This window comes from Vanellus vanellus (genome assembly GCF_965231255.1).
Source record: "Vanellus vanellus genome assembly, chromosome: 4".
NCBI lineage: Eukaryota > Metazoa > Chordata > Aves > Charadriiformes > Charadriidae > Vanellus > Vanellus vanellus.
This window is the reverse complement of record NC_138909.1, coordinates 72,834,381-72,850,355: the sequence shown is the minus strand read 5'-3', so window position 1 is coordinate 72,850,355 and position 15,975 is coordinate 72,834,381. Positions and strand designations below refer to the sequence as shown.

Below are 15,975 nucleotides of genomic sequence, written 5' to 3'. Positions count from 1 at the left end.
GGGGGGGCAGAGTACTAAGGAAAAGTTTGTTTCGGTAGTCTCACAATCAAGTAATTAATTTACTCTGCAGTGTAATGCGGTTTGGCTAGCTACAGAAACTGTTCAATTTTCGTTGGTATTTGAAAACATACATATGTTCAAAATGTCCACAAAAGAACTGAAGTGTTTTGATGAGAAAGTCAACCTCTTTAGGGGAGGAAGAATGAGACTCATAGGTTTAATAACCTTCTTTCTTTTTTCTTTTCTCCCAAGTTCCATGTAGCTAAAGGCACCTTTTATTTTCTTCATTGTCAGCCCAAACCACAACATACATTTAAGAAAAGTCACCTCAGAATAGTCACCAAGTTCACTTATCGCTGGTTTAGAATTATGCAAGCGATGACACCATTTCATCTTGCTGTAGCATGACGCAAATGGAACTCATAAGATGAGATCCTTCGCCAGACTAAACCCAGAACACAGCTGCTTTTGTAGCTGCGTAGCAAGAGCGTGAGGCTCACAGGATGTAATCAGCCAATAAATATTTGAAACAATTTTGCAACACTTTTTGTAATTACGGTATCTTGCTTCATGGTTCAGAGGCGGAGTTCCAGTAAAACTAGACACGACTGGAATCATGATGCTGACGTGCTCAAGTGGCTTCCATTAAACACATAATACAATGAAAATAATGCAATTCCTGACAAACTTACCCACTGTATTCTGGGTACTTTCTCTGAGATTCTTAGTAAGTATTAAATTTGTCTTTGGACATACCAAAGTTACATTCCAGTTCTCTCCAGAGAGTTGACAAACAGATAAGCATCTGAGCATAAGAGGAGGGCGTTTTCAGGTGTAATGTGTTTTGAAATGAAAACAAACATGCCTTAAATACCAAAGCCAATGCTTACAAGGTGCTTCCTTACACATATATGTGTAGGAATGCCTTTCACTGTATTTTTTTATTCATGGAGTGCCGCATGTGTAGCTGATAAAAAATAAAGCAATAGCATTTGATTTGTACAGGAATACAATGATGGCAAACTGGCAAAACCAAGATAGCATACTACAATAGGAGTTTCCACTCACAGAAAAAGGAGCATCTTCATTTTAGAATAGTATTTAATATACCCTTAACCTGAGGTAGACATAAAAAATCATCTGAATTTAACAGAAAATTTCCAGCCCCACAATTATATTGGTATTGACAGGGGTAAACCACTTTAAAGCTAGTGATTGTAAAAAACAATGCTTTATTTGGGCTCAAACTATAATACAAACATGTTTTGAAACACAAAATAAACACAGGAAATTTAAAAGAACTCTCAGACACCTGGGAGAAGTTGTCCTTGCATATTGCCCAGTAGAGATGTGCCTGAATGGGCATGACTAAGAAGCGGAAGAAAGTGCCAGAGAAATAGAGGAAAAAAAGCATAAAAGTAGGATTAGAAAAGCGACTCTGGAAAAAAGCTGGGGTGGTTGAGTTGACAGTTAGGCACCTGCCACAGTCGCAGTGGAAACAAAGACTTGCAGGTCATTAGATGCCTATTATGTTTGCACAACAGGGTAAAGCTTCTTAATCATTACCTTTCCACCAGTTATGCAAAACTGTGTGCATATTAATATTCAACATCAATTTGGTTGTCATTTTCTCAAGGTTACAGTGTGTTGGCTACAAAATACTGTTCATTTGTTAGACCAGGGCTGAAGTGTAGGCTCATGTCTGGTAATTCAGCCCTAAAACACACGACTAATAAGTATTGAGACTTGCTAAAGACCTTTTCCAGTAAAACGTTCTGTGGGACATGACAGGAACATTGTCCCAGAGTAATTCCAGTAATATACTCCATATAATAGGTCTTGATTCATTTCAATATGTATTAGAAATGGCAGGTACAATCACGTCTGATTACAGGATCTAAGCACCTATAACCCCGTTGAAATCGGCTAGTGTTCCAAGCCTTTACTGGGAAAGAAACTACGCATATAGCTGGGCAGCCTAAGAGAAGAGAGAATTCTGTGGGTATTTTACAGCTGCCTTCATGCTGAGAAGTGAAAATCCTAACGCTTGGATATCTGATAATTGTCAGCCATTCGTTTTTAATAAACAATAGGCCAGACTGAGTGTAAAATTGAAATAAATACATGAAAGAATCAGCCAGGACACAGAAAACCATTACATGGTTTCTTGTATGTAGTGAGGACAGTTTAATATTTTACTCAGAAGTATGTTGACTGTTTCCTGCTGTGAGTTTTGATGACTTCTCATTCACCCTTAACTCCTACTCCCATTAGCATGAGAACAATGCCCTACAGTGTAATTCTTATGTGGTTTTCCATGCTCTGATACATTTTTGTAACCGCACTACGCTTCTGTTTCTCCAGGTCTTTGTTTTTCAGGGAATTTTTAATTAAGAGTCTTTGTGATTTTCTAATGAACAAACCAACCATATTTATCACACTTGGTAATAGTTCCTCCTCCTGCCATGTGCTGTATGCATCCATGGGGTGTTTCTGTTAGATACACACGCTGGAAAGGTTTTGCCTTTGGTGGCTGTGTTGAACCTCGGGACCCTGTGGTGTTTTCTAAAAGGCTCTTCAGACAAGCAGCCAGAGCCTGTAAACCTCCCCTGAGTTTGTGAAGTCTCAGCTCCTTGACTTCTTTCTACTCTGGCAGCAGTAAATTCCTCAGCCGAGAATTCAGTTCCTTATTGGTTGTTTTATTTTTGATATCTCTTGGTTTTTTCTTTGAACTGTAAGGTTGGTTTTGTTCTGGGAGGGGTAAGGATCTCTCTTTTGGTTTGTGTGTATCATTCTGAAGCACTAACACTTATACTGTTTCTGTCTATCAACTCCGCTCCATTTTCATACCTCTGAAGTACTTTCAGGTAAACCTTAAGAACAAAGAGTGTTTGAGGATCATATTCAATTGTGATAACCAACTGTAAAGTTAAAATGAAAAAGAAGTCTAACCTGATTTTTAATAGGCACTTTTGCACAGGAAGGTGCAAGAGTCTAAGCAACCACTATCCCTGGGCGTGCATATGCCCCATGAGGAAATTGTCATTCCAGTGCTCTTTCATTTTATGACCAGTTTAAGCTGAACCAGCTAAGCAATAATTGATTGTTAGGAGCTCGCCTCACGTGGAATTTTCTTGTATATTGTAGTTTTCAGAATAGTGTGTAGCCAGTATTTGTTAAAGCTTTTTTTATGTATAATTTCAAGAATAACTTTTAGATCACGGGAGGTGTAGGTACACTTTCAAGAGCTGTTTTAGGGCAATCGCTCTTGCCAAACCTGTATGTGAAGAGTACGTTTTGCAGCAGTAAAGCCCAGTGGTCTGGTTTGGCTGGCAACAGTGAGAGAATGCTCTGGGCAAAGGGGCTTCAAGCAGCCAAGACTTCTGGAAGCTGAAAGCCTTTTTTGGACTTAAGAAAATTAACTGTGACTTGTGTCATGTTTTGTATGAAATTGAGATGCTGAGGTCATGCAAGAGAAGGAGGTATAATGGTGATCTCACAAGCTGTTCATTTCGCGATAAGCACTGAAGGGTCATGTTACCATATAGGATACTCTACTGAAAACTCTCACTGTAACAAAAAACCCCAAACAAAACAACAGCAAGACAAACAAAAAAAAAGAAACCCCACAAAACTAAGCCAAACACTACAGTTTTTATTAAAGAGAAAATGCAAAATAGAACTCAGGTTTACATGCTTTGTTTTATGAAGCTTATCATTAAAGGCATCGTGTTATTTCAGAGAAAGTGGAACAACTTTTTTTCAGTATTCCTAGAGGAACCACACCCCACCCCTCGAACTGACATTTTCAGCATAACTTTTCCTTGCAAGATTAATTTTGATCGATGAAAGTGTTTTTCTTACTTGTTTAATTTACTTCTTGTTAATACTGACATTAAAACGTCCCGGTGCTCTGCCTGTCCCTGCGGCCGGCGGCCAGGAGGTGGCGGCGGAGGCCAGCGGGCAGCTCAGCTCCCGAGGGCCGCTCGGTGCCCGCCCGGCCACTGCTGCTGCGCAGCCCGGCCCCTGCTCTTCAGGGGCTGCCGGGACTGGGCCGGGCCGGGCCGCCCCCTTCCCCTTCCTCCGCTGGCCCGGCGCCCCCCGGGGGGGATGAGCGCTGCCCGGGGAGGCGGCCTGCTGCCAGCCACCTTCCGCCCCCCGGCCCGGAGGGGCTGAGCTCCGCGGAGCCGGATTTCTCCGGCGTCACGGCGGGAGGAAAGCCGGGGCTGGCGTGGCTCTCGGCGGCCGGAGCGGGGCAGGGGGCAGGCGGCGGCTCTTAAGGGGACTGCCCCCCCCCCCCCCCGCCCGACGCCCGACGCCTTGCCCTCTCCCCTTCCCCACGGGCCTTCGCCCGCCGCCGCGGCCGTGGCACGGCGGCGGGCTGGGCTGGGTGTAACAGGCCCGGTGGCCGGGTCGGTAGGGACGGCCGCTGTTGGCTGGAGCGGACGCCTGCCTGGGGCCTGATTGCAACCACTCTTCCTTCCCTTGAAACCCGGACCTCCTGGCGTTTTTGCACGTCTCCAGCCACATCCTTAGCCCTTAGAACGAGCGGCAAGCACAAAGTAATGGCCTATTCTCGCTGGTCATGCTGTGCCCTGGATGAGTGACTGTCAGCAGACGTCTGAGCAGGTGCTGCGGCGGCGCGGCTGGACAAGCACGAGGCGTTCACCCACTTCTTCGTGTCCACCCAGTTGTTGGTAGGGAGCTTTTCATGGAAGACCCAGTGCAGCTGCTCTGTTGACTCTCCTTTGAAATAAGAGCCTGGATTTAAAATAAAGTGCCAGTTCAGAAGATACATGTGAAACATCATAGTGAGTCTTCTCTTCCTCACAATAGACAGTCATTAAAGGGCCTCTCTGAAGTCCTAACGAGTTGTCTCAGTGATCACTCTATTTCAGTGGCACCTGCCCTGGGCAGATTCACAGTATCGCCACTGTAGATCGTGGTCAATTGTATATACTGGTTAACACATGCAATTTTGGCTCCCATCTTCTTCCCCAAAAATCTTAGAAATTATGCGGTCACCATTCCTATTCGGAAGGAGGCTTCTTACTGAAAACAGAGTATATGAAGTTGGCAATTCCCACATCTGAAAAACATAGCTCTTTTCTTGCATACAGCTTCTTTATCAACCAGTTAGAAGAATCAAACCCATGAGATCTTTCAGGAGATTTGTATTAGCCTTTGCTTCTGTAAATGAGTAAATGATCCAGAACAGTTCTTGTCGAATAGGAATAAGTTTTTTGAATATTTGATCCTTGCAAGCTACATTGATTTAATCATGTGTTATATAGGTATTTCAATTAAACAGGAGAATAACATCATTGAGAAATTCTCAATGCAGCTAAGAGAATATGCAGTTAATGTTACACTAACAATTACATAGGTTGAGAAAATAGCAATAAGTGTTACAGTAAAAATATGCAAGAAAGTTACATTTCCTCAATAGGTCAATGCAAATAAAGTTATTTTGGGGGATGACAGTTGTCTTTCCAAGACACAATGCCCCAAAATACTGGCACACTTTTACACTCCTCAGATAGGAGGCACCATGTGTACTCGGTACTAATATTAATAATTAAATAATATTTTGATTACCTCGTCTCTGTCCCTTTGCTTTGTTCTTGCCAGTATAGCTTTCAGCTTTCATCCTAAGTGGGAGAGGTACCAGGAAGCTGCTTGAAGGGCTATGTATTTTTGGGATTCTTTGTTATGTTGAAGTGGAAGTGTAGCTGAATAATTTACAATTCTGGAGAAACGTATACTGAAGACAATACAGGAGGTTAAGGGCAAGCTGCAAATTTTTATAACCTAATTTTTACTCCTTAATTATTTTTTCATTTTATTTATTTTCTCCAGTGATTCAGCTTTTTTGTCCTCATGAAAAAGATGAGCATTTAAAATCTGTTGCTGCAGTTAGAAGCTATATCAGTCAGTAGTACTTTCCAGTAATGTTTTTTATGCAAACGTCTGCACAGGTAGGCTTTGTGAGCAGATAAAACTAAGAAAGCAGATAAGAATAATAAAATTTTGTGTCTCAGTTTTATGCATTTTTCTCATTTTTTATCTCCTTTTTTGCATTAAGTGACGAAATACTGATGGAAATTTTTAGTCAGGCTGAGGCAGGCAGTGAAGAGCTGTGGGCTATCCCAACTTTACATGGTTTTCAAAATTCATTTCTTTTCAAAGACACAGTGGTCATTGTCATTTTTGAGAGTGGCTGAGAATAAAGTGCAGATTTGTGTGAATGCAATGCTTAATTGAGTCTTTTTAGCAAGGAGAGAGGAGGTCATGTTGCTTCTGTTCCATCACTTAAAAAAGCATTGCTATCTGAATATCCAGTATGTGTGAAGCAGACGTTGCTTAACTTCATAGTTGTGTAACTGACCCCAAAATAAGTGCAGGAAGTGGTTTATACAGTAATATTATGAATACCAAAAACCATTCAAGTCATTAAATTGTTGCATATGTTTCCTGTTTAACTCTGTCCTTTGCAGTCACTTAAGCCTTGCTCAGTGCCACCATTCTTAGAAGGCACCTTTTGAAAAGGTGCCCTGTATGTTGATAAAGTGCCAGACCATGTAGCAAAGTGCTAGGTAAAAATCACAGTTTAGATATTTGAATTACTCCAGAAATAAATGGAAGTCCTTTTTGCTTTTCCCTAGCAGCACAATTCTCAGGCATGGAAGACTGCAACTCTAAAACTCTTTGGAATCTATTTATTTTGCATAGGGTTTGGGGTTTTTTTTAAAGCATGTTTGTAACTAACTGGAGTGTGTTTCTTTGGAAATACAGATGTGGTTTTGATAGGCTTGCATTGTGGGTCCTGTGGAATCAAAATTAAGATCACGGCAATAAGCATAGAATAGTACAGTGATTCTGGACAGCACGCTGAAGAAGCTAAATTTTTGACCTGCAATACAATAAAAATTAGAAAGGTTTTGGATGATATGCTCATATTTGTTCTCATTTCTTTATGATTCAGAGTGCTGTCATGATCCAGCATCTAATTGTACTGACTGACTTCCTTGTCTGAATTAGGCTACACACAACTCTGTATTGTTAATAAGTGATACACTGCGCTGTAAGCTGTAGGTAATCAGGTGACTGGATGCTATCTGCTGTACAAAAATATACTCCTTTCTGCTTGGTCATTACTATTTCTAGGTGAACACTGAACTTACAGTATCAATATGATACTTTGGCTTTTTACCTTTGTACCTAGCAGAAAGAGAGGTAGCCACGCATAAAACGCGCAATTTCTGCTGACCAAGATCGGCAGCAAGAGTACAGGGAAAGAGACAATGTCTTCTGAAACAACTCAACAGAAAAGTCAGACATCTCCACTGAAGCAAACTGGACAGGTAAGCTGGGTTTCCTCCCTTTTATTTTGATGCTACTGCTAGCGAATGCCTGGGAGTTTGCCTTGGTCGCTCTTATTGCAGAGAGAAACAGATGTCTGTTAGCTTAAGCATATAAATGAAGAGGAAAAAGGGCTGTTATTCTTCTTGATTCACGACACTTAGAGGGCTAGGAGCTTTTGAGTCTTAAGATAGTGGGCTCTGGTTTATGCTATGCTAGTTAAACTAGTTACAAACTGGCAGAGCCCTAGTGTCTGAGTACTAGTCCAGTATAACCTGTCTCCGTCAAGTTGTGCACGTGGCATGTGTATGTATTCAGAAGGGGAGAAGGGAACAGTACTGCACAAGAACCTGCCCTCCAGCTGTACGGAAGATGAGCGTTTCCCTCTGCTAGAGAAGTTGACTACCCACAGGGGTTCCAATTTTACCAGTTTATGCTATAAGCCTGTAATTAACCGCAAGAAATTTAAATGTGGTGTGACCTTGTTGCTAACCAGTCACTGCCAGCGAGCAGCAAAAGTGGGCTGATCTGCAAGACAAGGTGACCCAGGAGTGACAGCAAGGCGGGCAGGGGTTGTAACCTTGGGGACAAGGAGCACAGTCCCACAGTATCCCAAAAAGAGCAGCAGAGCAGATCCAGTGATGTTAACCGGGGTCGGCCAACAGTTGGTCCAGTGACTGCCTGGAAAGTCTGTAGGAATGAGGCAAGTCTGATGGTAACCCAGGAAGTCAACTTAGCAAGGCAAGGAAGGGATCATCATGGTAAAAGGCCAGGTACAGGCATACGTACAACACAGTTAGGCGAGGGCCTGAGCTTAAATGCAGTTCCTGAGCCAAGGGGCAGAGGCCCTGGGCAAAGCTTCTTACAGCTATTTCTCCCAGTTTCACTGTTTTCGCAGCAGTCTAATTCAGTGTTGCACAACTGGGCCATATTAGAGCTGACTTTGAGCCCAAGCAACTAAACCCCTGGCATTGTGTGCATGGGGACAGAAAGGTTGCAAAGCCTGTTGGTGCACTTAGGGCCCTGACACTCATTTCCTTATCTTTCACTCAGCCTGTTTGGATTTTATTGTATTTGCTGTGACCTTGCTGTGAAACCAGTTTGGAGTGGTTCTCTAGGGTCTGAAGTGGGGTTAGTTCTCTACTGTTTACCCAAGCAGCACCACCATTAACTTTAGTGGGAGCAGTGCTTGAAGAAGGATGGAGATATTAATTAGCTAAAATGTAAAATGTGTGGCTGCGGCCAATAAATGCATTTCATTATTATGGTTACAAAGTCATGGATCAGTCAGGCATAGAATCCTGTAATAGGCTAATGTGCTCTTTTCCCAAGGCGCTGCTTGTTCTACAAAGTCTGGTTTTGCTGTCAAGAATACGTATGTTTGTAGAGGTTGTGGTTTTACAGAAAAATGTTAAAATTTCAACTAATTTTAACTTAATGAAGACTCCTTCTTTCCACCAGTTTTTATTGCTGAGCATGACGTCATACGGTATGGGATGTCCTTTGCGTTGGTCAGTTGGAGTCAGCAGCCCTAGCTGTGTCCCCTCCCAACTTCTCATGTACCCCCAGCCTACTCACTGGCAAGGCAGCCAGAGAAATAGAAAAGGCCTTGATGCTGTGCAAGCACTACTCAGCAATAAAACATCCCTGTGTTATCAATACTGGTTTGGTGACAAATCCAAAATGCAGCACCATAACAGCTACTGTGAAGAAAACAAACTCTCTCCCAGCCAAAACCAGTACACCCATATATTTTAGATGTCCAATAATGATACTACAAGTGCTAACACTGATAACCAAGTCATCTCTTAAAGAAAGAAAAATTATGTACTTATATCCACATGTCAATACCCTGGATAGTAGAGTGCAAGAGAGAATACTGTCAGTTTTTTCTCACAATCAAAATGGAAAAAACCAAGAGCTACCATTAGCCTAAAAGAAGCCTGTCAGCAAGCTAATTATTATGAAGGTGAAGCCAGTATGGTTGAGTGCAGTTAATGCCATGAATATATTTAAACTGCTCAGAGAGAAAGTTAGGCTAGCTAGGGGTATCTAACAGAGTTTATGTTGACCCTCTTCTGAATACTTACAAAATCTAGTCTAACTGAACTTAAATTGACCTCTGCGTGGGGCAGAACTTAATTTTTAGAAACTAGCACTCTGCCTTTATTTCCTGTCATTTCTGTCCCAGAAAGCTGATGTAGCTTGTAAGAATGAAATAGCTAACAGAAATAAAGCAATATACATCTGGGGTAAGCAGCAGCTGAGCTATTTTAGGAAAATATAGACCAACAGGATGAGTGGTTTTAACTTTAAAACCTATGTAGTTCTTTCTGTTTCTGCATTGGGGTATCAAGTATTTCGTCACACTGCTAACAACAGAACAAGGAGTTTTGCTTGTTTGGTTGGTTTTTGCACTGTATTTTATTTGGTTTTTAAATGATTTGTCTTCTTTAATTGATATTTTTTCTTTTTCTTCCTGTGAGATTAAATTCAATAAACTAACCCAGCTTTATCCTTTCAGCCAATGTTCTCTTGTCCCATCTCACAAATTCACGATGCTGAAGAAATTGCAAGGATCCGTAAAGAATGCAAAAAGGAAAGTTTCTGGTACAGAGGTGAGTGATCCAAACTTGTTCTTATCACACTGGGAATGATATCTTGATGTAGTTACACAAAACAGACTGCAAAATGCCATGCAGTTTATTGTAATACACTGGGGTTTGTTGGAATATTATTGTGGGTTAACTCTGTCACCTTATTTTAAATTGAGCAATATGTTACTGTAGGGTTAAGTGAATTATTTGCATAATCATTGTAGGTAAAGGTGGTTGAATTAAGCTCTTGTTTAGTATGAACTTACTTTAACAATCATACAGTTGGTTCTATTCTTGAAGTCCATTATTAAAACAACCTTAGGAGTGTTTTACTTTATTCCATACTTATTCTTGCCTTTGAATGAAAGGCAGGCTTGGCTATGTGTTTTGGGTTTGTGAAACTTTCTAGGTGTTAGGACATCTAAGAGATTAGTTACTTGGTGTTTTATTGCCTTTTAAGTCCACCATGTCAGTTTGCATCTAAATGACACATTTTCTGAAAGGAGAAGATTGAAAAGCGTTTCAGCATTTAATTGGAGCTGCTGTCATTACTAGTGTTGCAGTACTGAGAGGAGATATTCAGATTATGGAAGCTATTATTTAATAAATATATATAATGTATTAGCTCCAGATGCTACAGCATGCCTGATGTCTGGCACTGCGTGAACACATCCTTGCTTTGAAGAGGTAGTAATCTGAATGAGCAGATGTAACAGGTGATTAAAACAGTACGCAAAGTTAATGTTTAGAAGATGTGTAATGTGTTTAACATTCTAAACATACAAAACATTTAACATATGAAAGAGTAATGTCTTTAACAAATAGGTAACAAATTTTAGCTGATACTAAATATACTCCCTTTTTTGTTTTTACAGCTCTTCCTTTGTCTCTTGGTAGCATGCTTGTCACCCAGGGGCTAGTCTCAAAAGGTAAATATAAAAAATACGTGATGGTCCTAAGTTATGAAGTTGAGACTCTGGAATTACTACTGAAATGCAAGTTTCCCTAACGCCTGCTGTTTTTCAAGATCAATATTCCTCTCACTCATCACCATCATTGTTAGTGATTTGATCATTATGTATGCATTGCCACAGTCATTCTTCTGAAAGAACATGAACTGAAAAGAGAATTCACTAATTCAAAGACTGGTGGCTAGATTCTGTCACCATGATCACATGTATTTGAGTAGAGTCTTCACTGGGGCTGCTTGCAGGGCAGAGTATCATACAACCTGAGCAGCGGCATCAGAATCAGGTGCTGTAGCTCTAACTGTTGGTTTATTTGAAAAATGCTGGCAATGTTTTTACAGTGACCACATATCAATATGAATACAGCTTTGGTGCAAAGGGACAAGGAATACTGCCAAAGTGAGGAGACAGAGAGCTTTTTATAGAGACGGCTTGCAATCTGCAGGCTAACATAAAAGAGAATTGTGTGCTGTTTATGTGGTGGATGAGCCCGGTTCTACACATTGCACCATGCAATGTGTAGTTTCCTTTTCTGAGAGTCTTGACTAATAATAAGGTTGAGGTTAGCGTTTTGGGTAAAGAGTGAAGGGCATCCACCCTGAAGACTGCTAAGATGGGTGTATCCCACAGGAGCAAATAAGACACTCCTTCAGCCTGCCTCAGCAGCCATTTATGGCAAAGACACATAAGAGAAAAATCACATCACATTCTTTTTTCGTACTAAGATGATCAGGAGGACTACAGTAGAATACCTAAAAGCTGTGCTATACCATGTGAGGCCGATGTAGGTTCCCTGTTGCATCCTTGACCTATGTGCTTGTAGGTAGGTGGGGAGGGAAGGAGCAAGGGAAAGTGTGTGAGGGAAGGCAAAGGTTTACACATTTGAAAAGGGGTGAGCAGTGATAGGAAGGGTGCTGGGGTTGTCTCAGTAGATAACATGCCACCCTCTGCCACCAGGTACTCTTCTCGGTTTCTCTGCATTGTACTTGGACATTTCTTATCAGCTGTGAAATAAAAATGACCATATTAAATAATCATTACCGTGTGTCAACAATTGGAAGAGGGAGGCTGTTTAGAAACAAACAGCAATTTTGTTCCTCCTGCCCCTGAAAGACCCAATTTAAAATTGCATAGATGCCAGTGGGCGAAGGCCTTTGCACTTAGCATAGACTGAATGCCCCTCTGTCTAAGCACTCCTCTCTGATGACTGCACACAGTATGCTGCTCTAGAAGAAGGTGGAGCTTTTCAGCCTCATTAATACTGTCTGAACGCATGGAACAGTGCAAACAGTGTCCGCTTCCCTTCCCTTTGCCATGGCAATCTTGCTGTGTGGTGCGGCTGTGTGGTGCTCCTCTGCCAGACATGCACACTTGCAGAGGCATAATGGTTCCACCTCCTGGTGTTAACTGGAGGGAGGTGGATTTTGGTAGGAAAAGCTAATCTTTTGGTTTTCATGTTCAGCACACTGTATTCTCCTCATAAAGGCCAAAATGTATTATCTCTCCTCTCTGAAGGTGGAGGCTACATATCTGTGGTACAGTTTAACACAAGTTTAACCAATAGCCACAGGGAACTACCAAAGAACAATTCGGGCTTGCTTCTCGCAGCCCAAGTAGCTGAACTCTGAGTCTGAGATTTTAGTTTGTTATTATATTTGCAAGGTTGGTTTGTGCTGAAACATAAGCCACCATCTCCTCCTCCTGCAGTGCTGCAGGTATCACCAGTGGCAGCCATGCTGCTTTCATGTTGATTTACATCTGCATGAACTGAATCCTGCAAAGTCCAGAGTTTTTTTCCTCATATGACTGTACTACTGCACCAAAATGGATGCATTAAGAACTAGTGGAATGGAAAAGGCCCTGATGTTCCTAAATCTGAGTTAGCGGACTTTACAAGATTTTTATAGTCGTCACCTTCAGAAATGCAAAAGCTTGTAGGAAAAACACTGTCTTTAGTTTTGAGTGATGGTGAGTTCCTCAAATGAATAAGTTTTCTGACTCTTTCCTTTTATTGTAGGCATTTTCTCAGCAAGCCCAAGATTTGGTGCATTACCTAAGATGGCAAGTAAGTTGTACCCAATTCTAAAAGGAAAAGAAAGGTTATTTACAGGCAATCTGCAGACCTTAGATGCATCTCTCTAAAACTCTTTTCAAATTCTATCTTTTTTGGAATTTATAAGATGTTACTGCAGTGCTTTAGGAAATCAGAATTCTGCTGTGTTTAAAAATAAATGTTTGAAATAAGGTTCATTTAATGTAAACATTTTCAGTAGCAGCTTATATTTACTTAATATATCCTCTCAAACTGGTAAAAACTCCAATCTTACCTATAAATAATGTCAGCCTCATTGATCAGCCATGCTTAGCAGTTCACACCGCTTATGGTATCAAGGGGCCATCATGGTATATAAAAAATTGTATTTTCCTTTTCATATGTTCATTTGATTTATCTTAACTGTCTAGTTTATGACCACGTTGATAAAGGCAACAAATAAAAGCACAGAAACTCTACAATACAGTACAGTAGGGTGGCTCTTAAAGGGCAAGAAATTGATTCCCCTCTTCAGCAGAAGTTCAACAGAAAATTGAGGATGTTGAAGCAATATATTTATTGTGACTCTGTAATGAGTGAAAGTCCTAGTGCGAGAGTATGGCAGGCTGATGTTCCAGCTTCTTAGAAGCCCTGAGAAGATGTGTTAAAATTTGCAGTTATCAGAAGTACTATGGTGTGCATGCAAGGGAAAGACAGATTAGTGCTGACATTGTGATTTAATTTCATTGTGGGCTTTCTCTATAATCTATTCCTTGGAATCGGAAATCTTGTAATTCCAGGTTAATATGATATCCTTTTCCTGTCTGCATTGTTTTGGACCAGTTGCTATGTCTCACGATAGGCAGCTGGTTTTCAGTAGTTATTGAAATCATCCCTGTAATCCCTTTATGACTTCCCATGTGTTTGTGACATGTTTTGAGAAGACATGCTACATACAATTCGTCATATGATTAAAATGGAGCCAATTGCATACTCTTGATTTAAGCTCTTGTATTAACAATGTTTTGTTATCTGTCTTTATAGTTGCTGGTGTCTTAGGTTTTGCCATAGGAAAGATGTCATACATAGGGGAATGCCAAAATAAGTTCCAGAAAATTGGTATTGTACCACCTGGTCCACAAAAAAAAAGGTTTGTGCTTATTTAAATCATTAATCCTAGATCAAAATAGTCTTTACAATAGTAAAAATGATATGTAGCAAAACTATAAATTTTGTGATCAGGACGTGAGGTACTACTCTTACATTCTTAGGCTATATATGTCAATATTAGAAACTACTAACTATTCTTCAGAAAATGCAAATTAAACTCAGTGTAATACCTGTTATTAGGAAATCCATTATTTAAATGAAATTATCATACTTTTAAGTGTGATGGAACAAGTTACTAGTTATCTTTTCATCTAGTATTGTGCCTCTATGTGTCTTGATCTTCTATTATATCACTCAGCTCTTTGAGTCTTCCTTTGTACCGTACATCTGGCCATATACACTGCAGATTTTTTTTTACACTATCCTCATATTTTAACAACAATTTCAGTCTCAACCCACATTCCAACCTCCTCCTCTGCGGTTTTGCCCAACCTCATACTGTCATGCCAAACCATGAAGAGCACAAATTGCAAGGGTATTTTTTCCACCTTGCAACTCTAACCGTGTGATAGATCTCAGCGGTTGCCTCCTGTCACCTGTCACCTCCATGTTTTAGTTGTTGTTTTCTAAACTTCATATACTCTTTCCCGTCAATCACACTCTGGCTTCCTTCCAAGCTCCTCCTTCAACTGCCAGTACTACTTTCCATTCCCAGTGTGGCTTCTCATACGCACCTTTCACACACAAAATGCATCTCCAACAATCCTACCCACAAAATCATTCTCCTCCGTCTTCCCACATCTCTCCCTCAGACCAGTGTGAGCTTTTATGCCTATGAAAATTCCTGACTGGTAATGGGAAGATTCCTCATTGTTCATATGTCTTTCCACTTCCATTCTTCCCCCACATAACAAAGCTATTACTTCCCTCGTGTGGTGTTACGCAAAGTGGCTAATTGTCACTCTTCTGTACTATATGCTTTGCTCCTAACTGTGTTTGCTCATTATTGATAGGTACAATGGCAAGGACTGTCTTTTCCTTGGTTGAGACATTTAGATATTCATCTTTTGCAGTTTATGTCCTATAAAGCAGTTACAACAATCGGAGAACTTAGGCAAGAGAGTACTTCTTCAAGAGCATTTGCCAGCATTCTATATGGTTGTATTAGAAGAAATCCAGCAAAATTCTTGAATACTTTGTCTGCCTTCAATATTGTAGGTGTTGTTATCATACTTGCAAAGAATGTGAAGCAAAATCGGGATCAAATGAAAAAGAAGGTTCAGTTCCTTCAGCACCTTAGACCCAGGTAGGCAACCCTGACATTTAAAATAAATTTTCATTTTATTTTCCATGTTGAGTGGTATTCTGGTTTGAAACCTTTGAACAATATAGTGAAAATCACGGATTTTAATCATGGATTAAAATCTGAGCATAATTCAAGGAAATATTCTTTGTCTATGGTTTGTAATTTCTTTTGTCATTTTTACCTTACATACCTTTCATGCTAATTTTAAATCCCACATTTCTGAGGATTTTCTGCTTTAGCTGTAGCAGAGTATTGTTTACTCACCTAATTGGAATTCATTTTGATTGACTACTATTATGAAAACAAATATAACTCCCTTCAATTTCCAACTTTTTAACTTAAGAATCAAATAATTATGGATAATGTTGATATTTAAAAATACATTGAAATATTGAGAATCTAAAAGCATACGCAAGTTGGGGGTTGGTTTGTTTATTTATTTGGTGATTTTTATTTTTTTTTTTCATCCGGCACTATGGCTTGGCCAGAGCCTTAGTGAGAGCAGTATAAGAGTGGTTCTAGAGCAACTACATGCTGGGGCAGGGGAGATGGCCCATGTGATCTTTTCACCCCGGAAAGTGGAAAGTTCCCTTTGCAAAA

The 15,975-nt window shown here is 40.5% G+C and overlaps 1 protein-coding gene across 1 annotated transcript; it reads left to right on the top strand.

Moving 5' to 3' along the window:
* Positions 1–7,304: 7,304 nt before the first annotated feature.
* OCIAD2 (OCIA domain containing 2) lies at positions 7,305–15,369 on the top strand (the record flags this gene model as incomplete). Its single annotated transcript, XM_082483102.1, has 6 exons — positions 7,305–7,364; positions 9,887–9,980; positions 10,835–10,888; positions 12,945–12,992; positions 14,004–14,109; positions 15,288–15,369. The coding sequence occupies 6 exons, from the start codon at positions 7,305–7,307 to the stop codon at positions 15,367–15,369; spliced, it is 444 nt and encodes a 147-aa protein (XP_082339228.1).
* Positions 15,370–15,975: the final 606 nt, after the last annotated feature.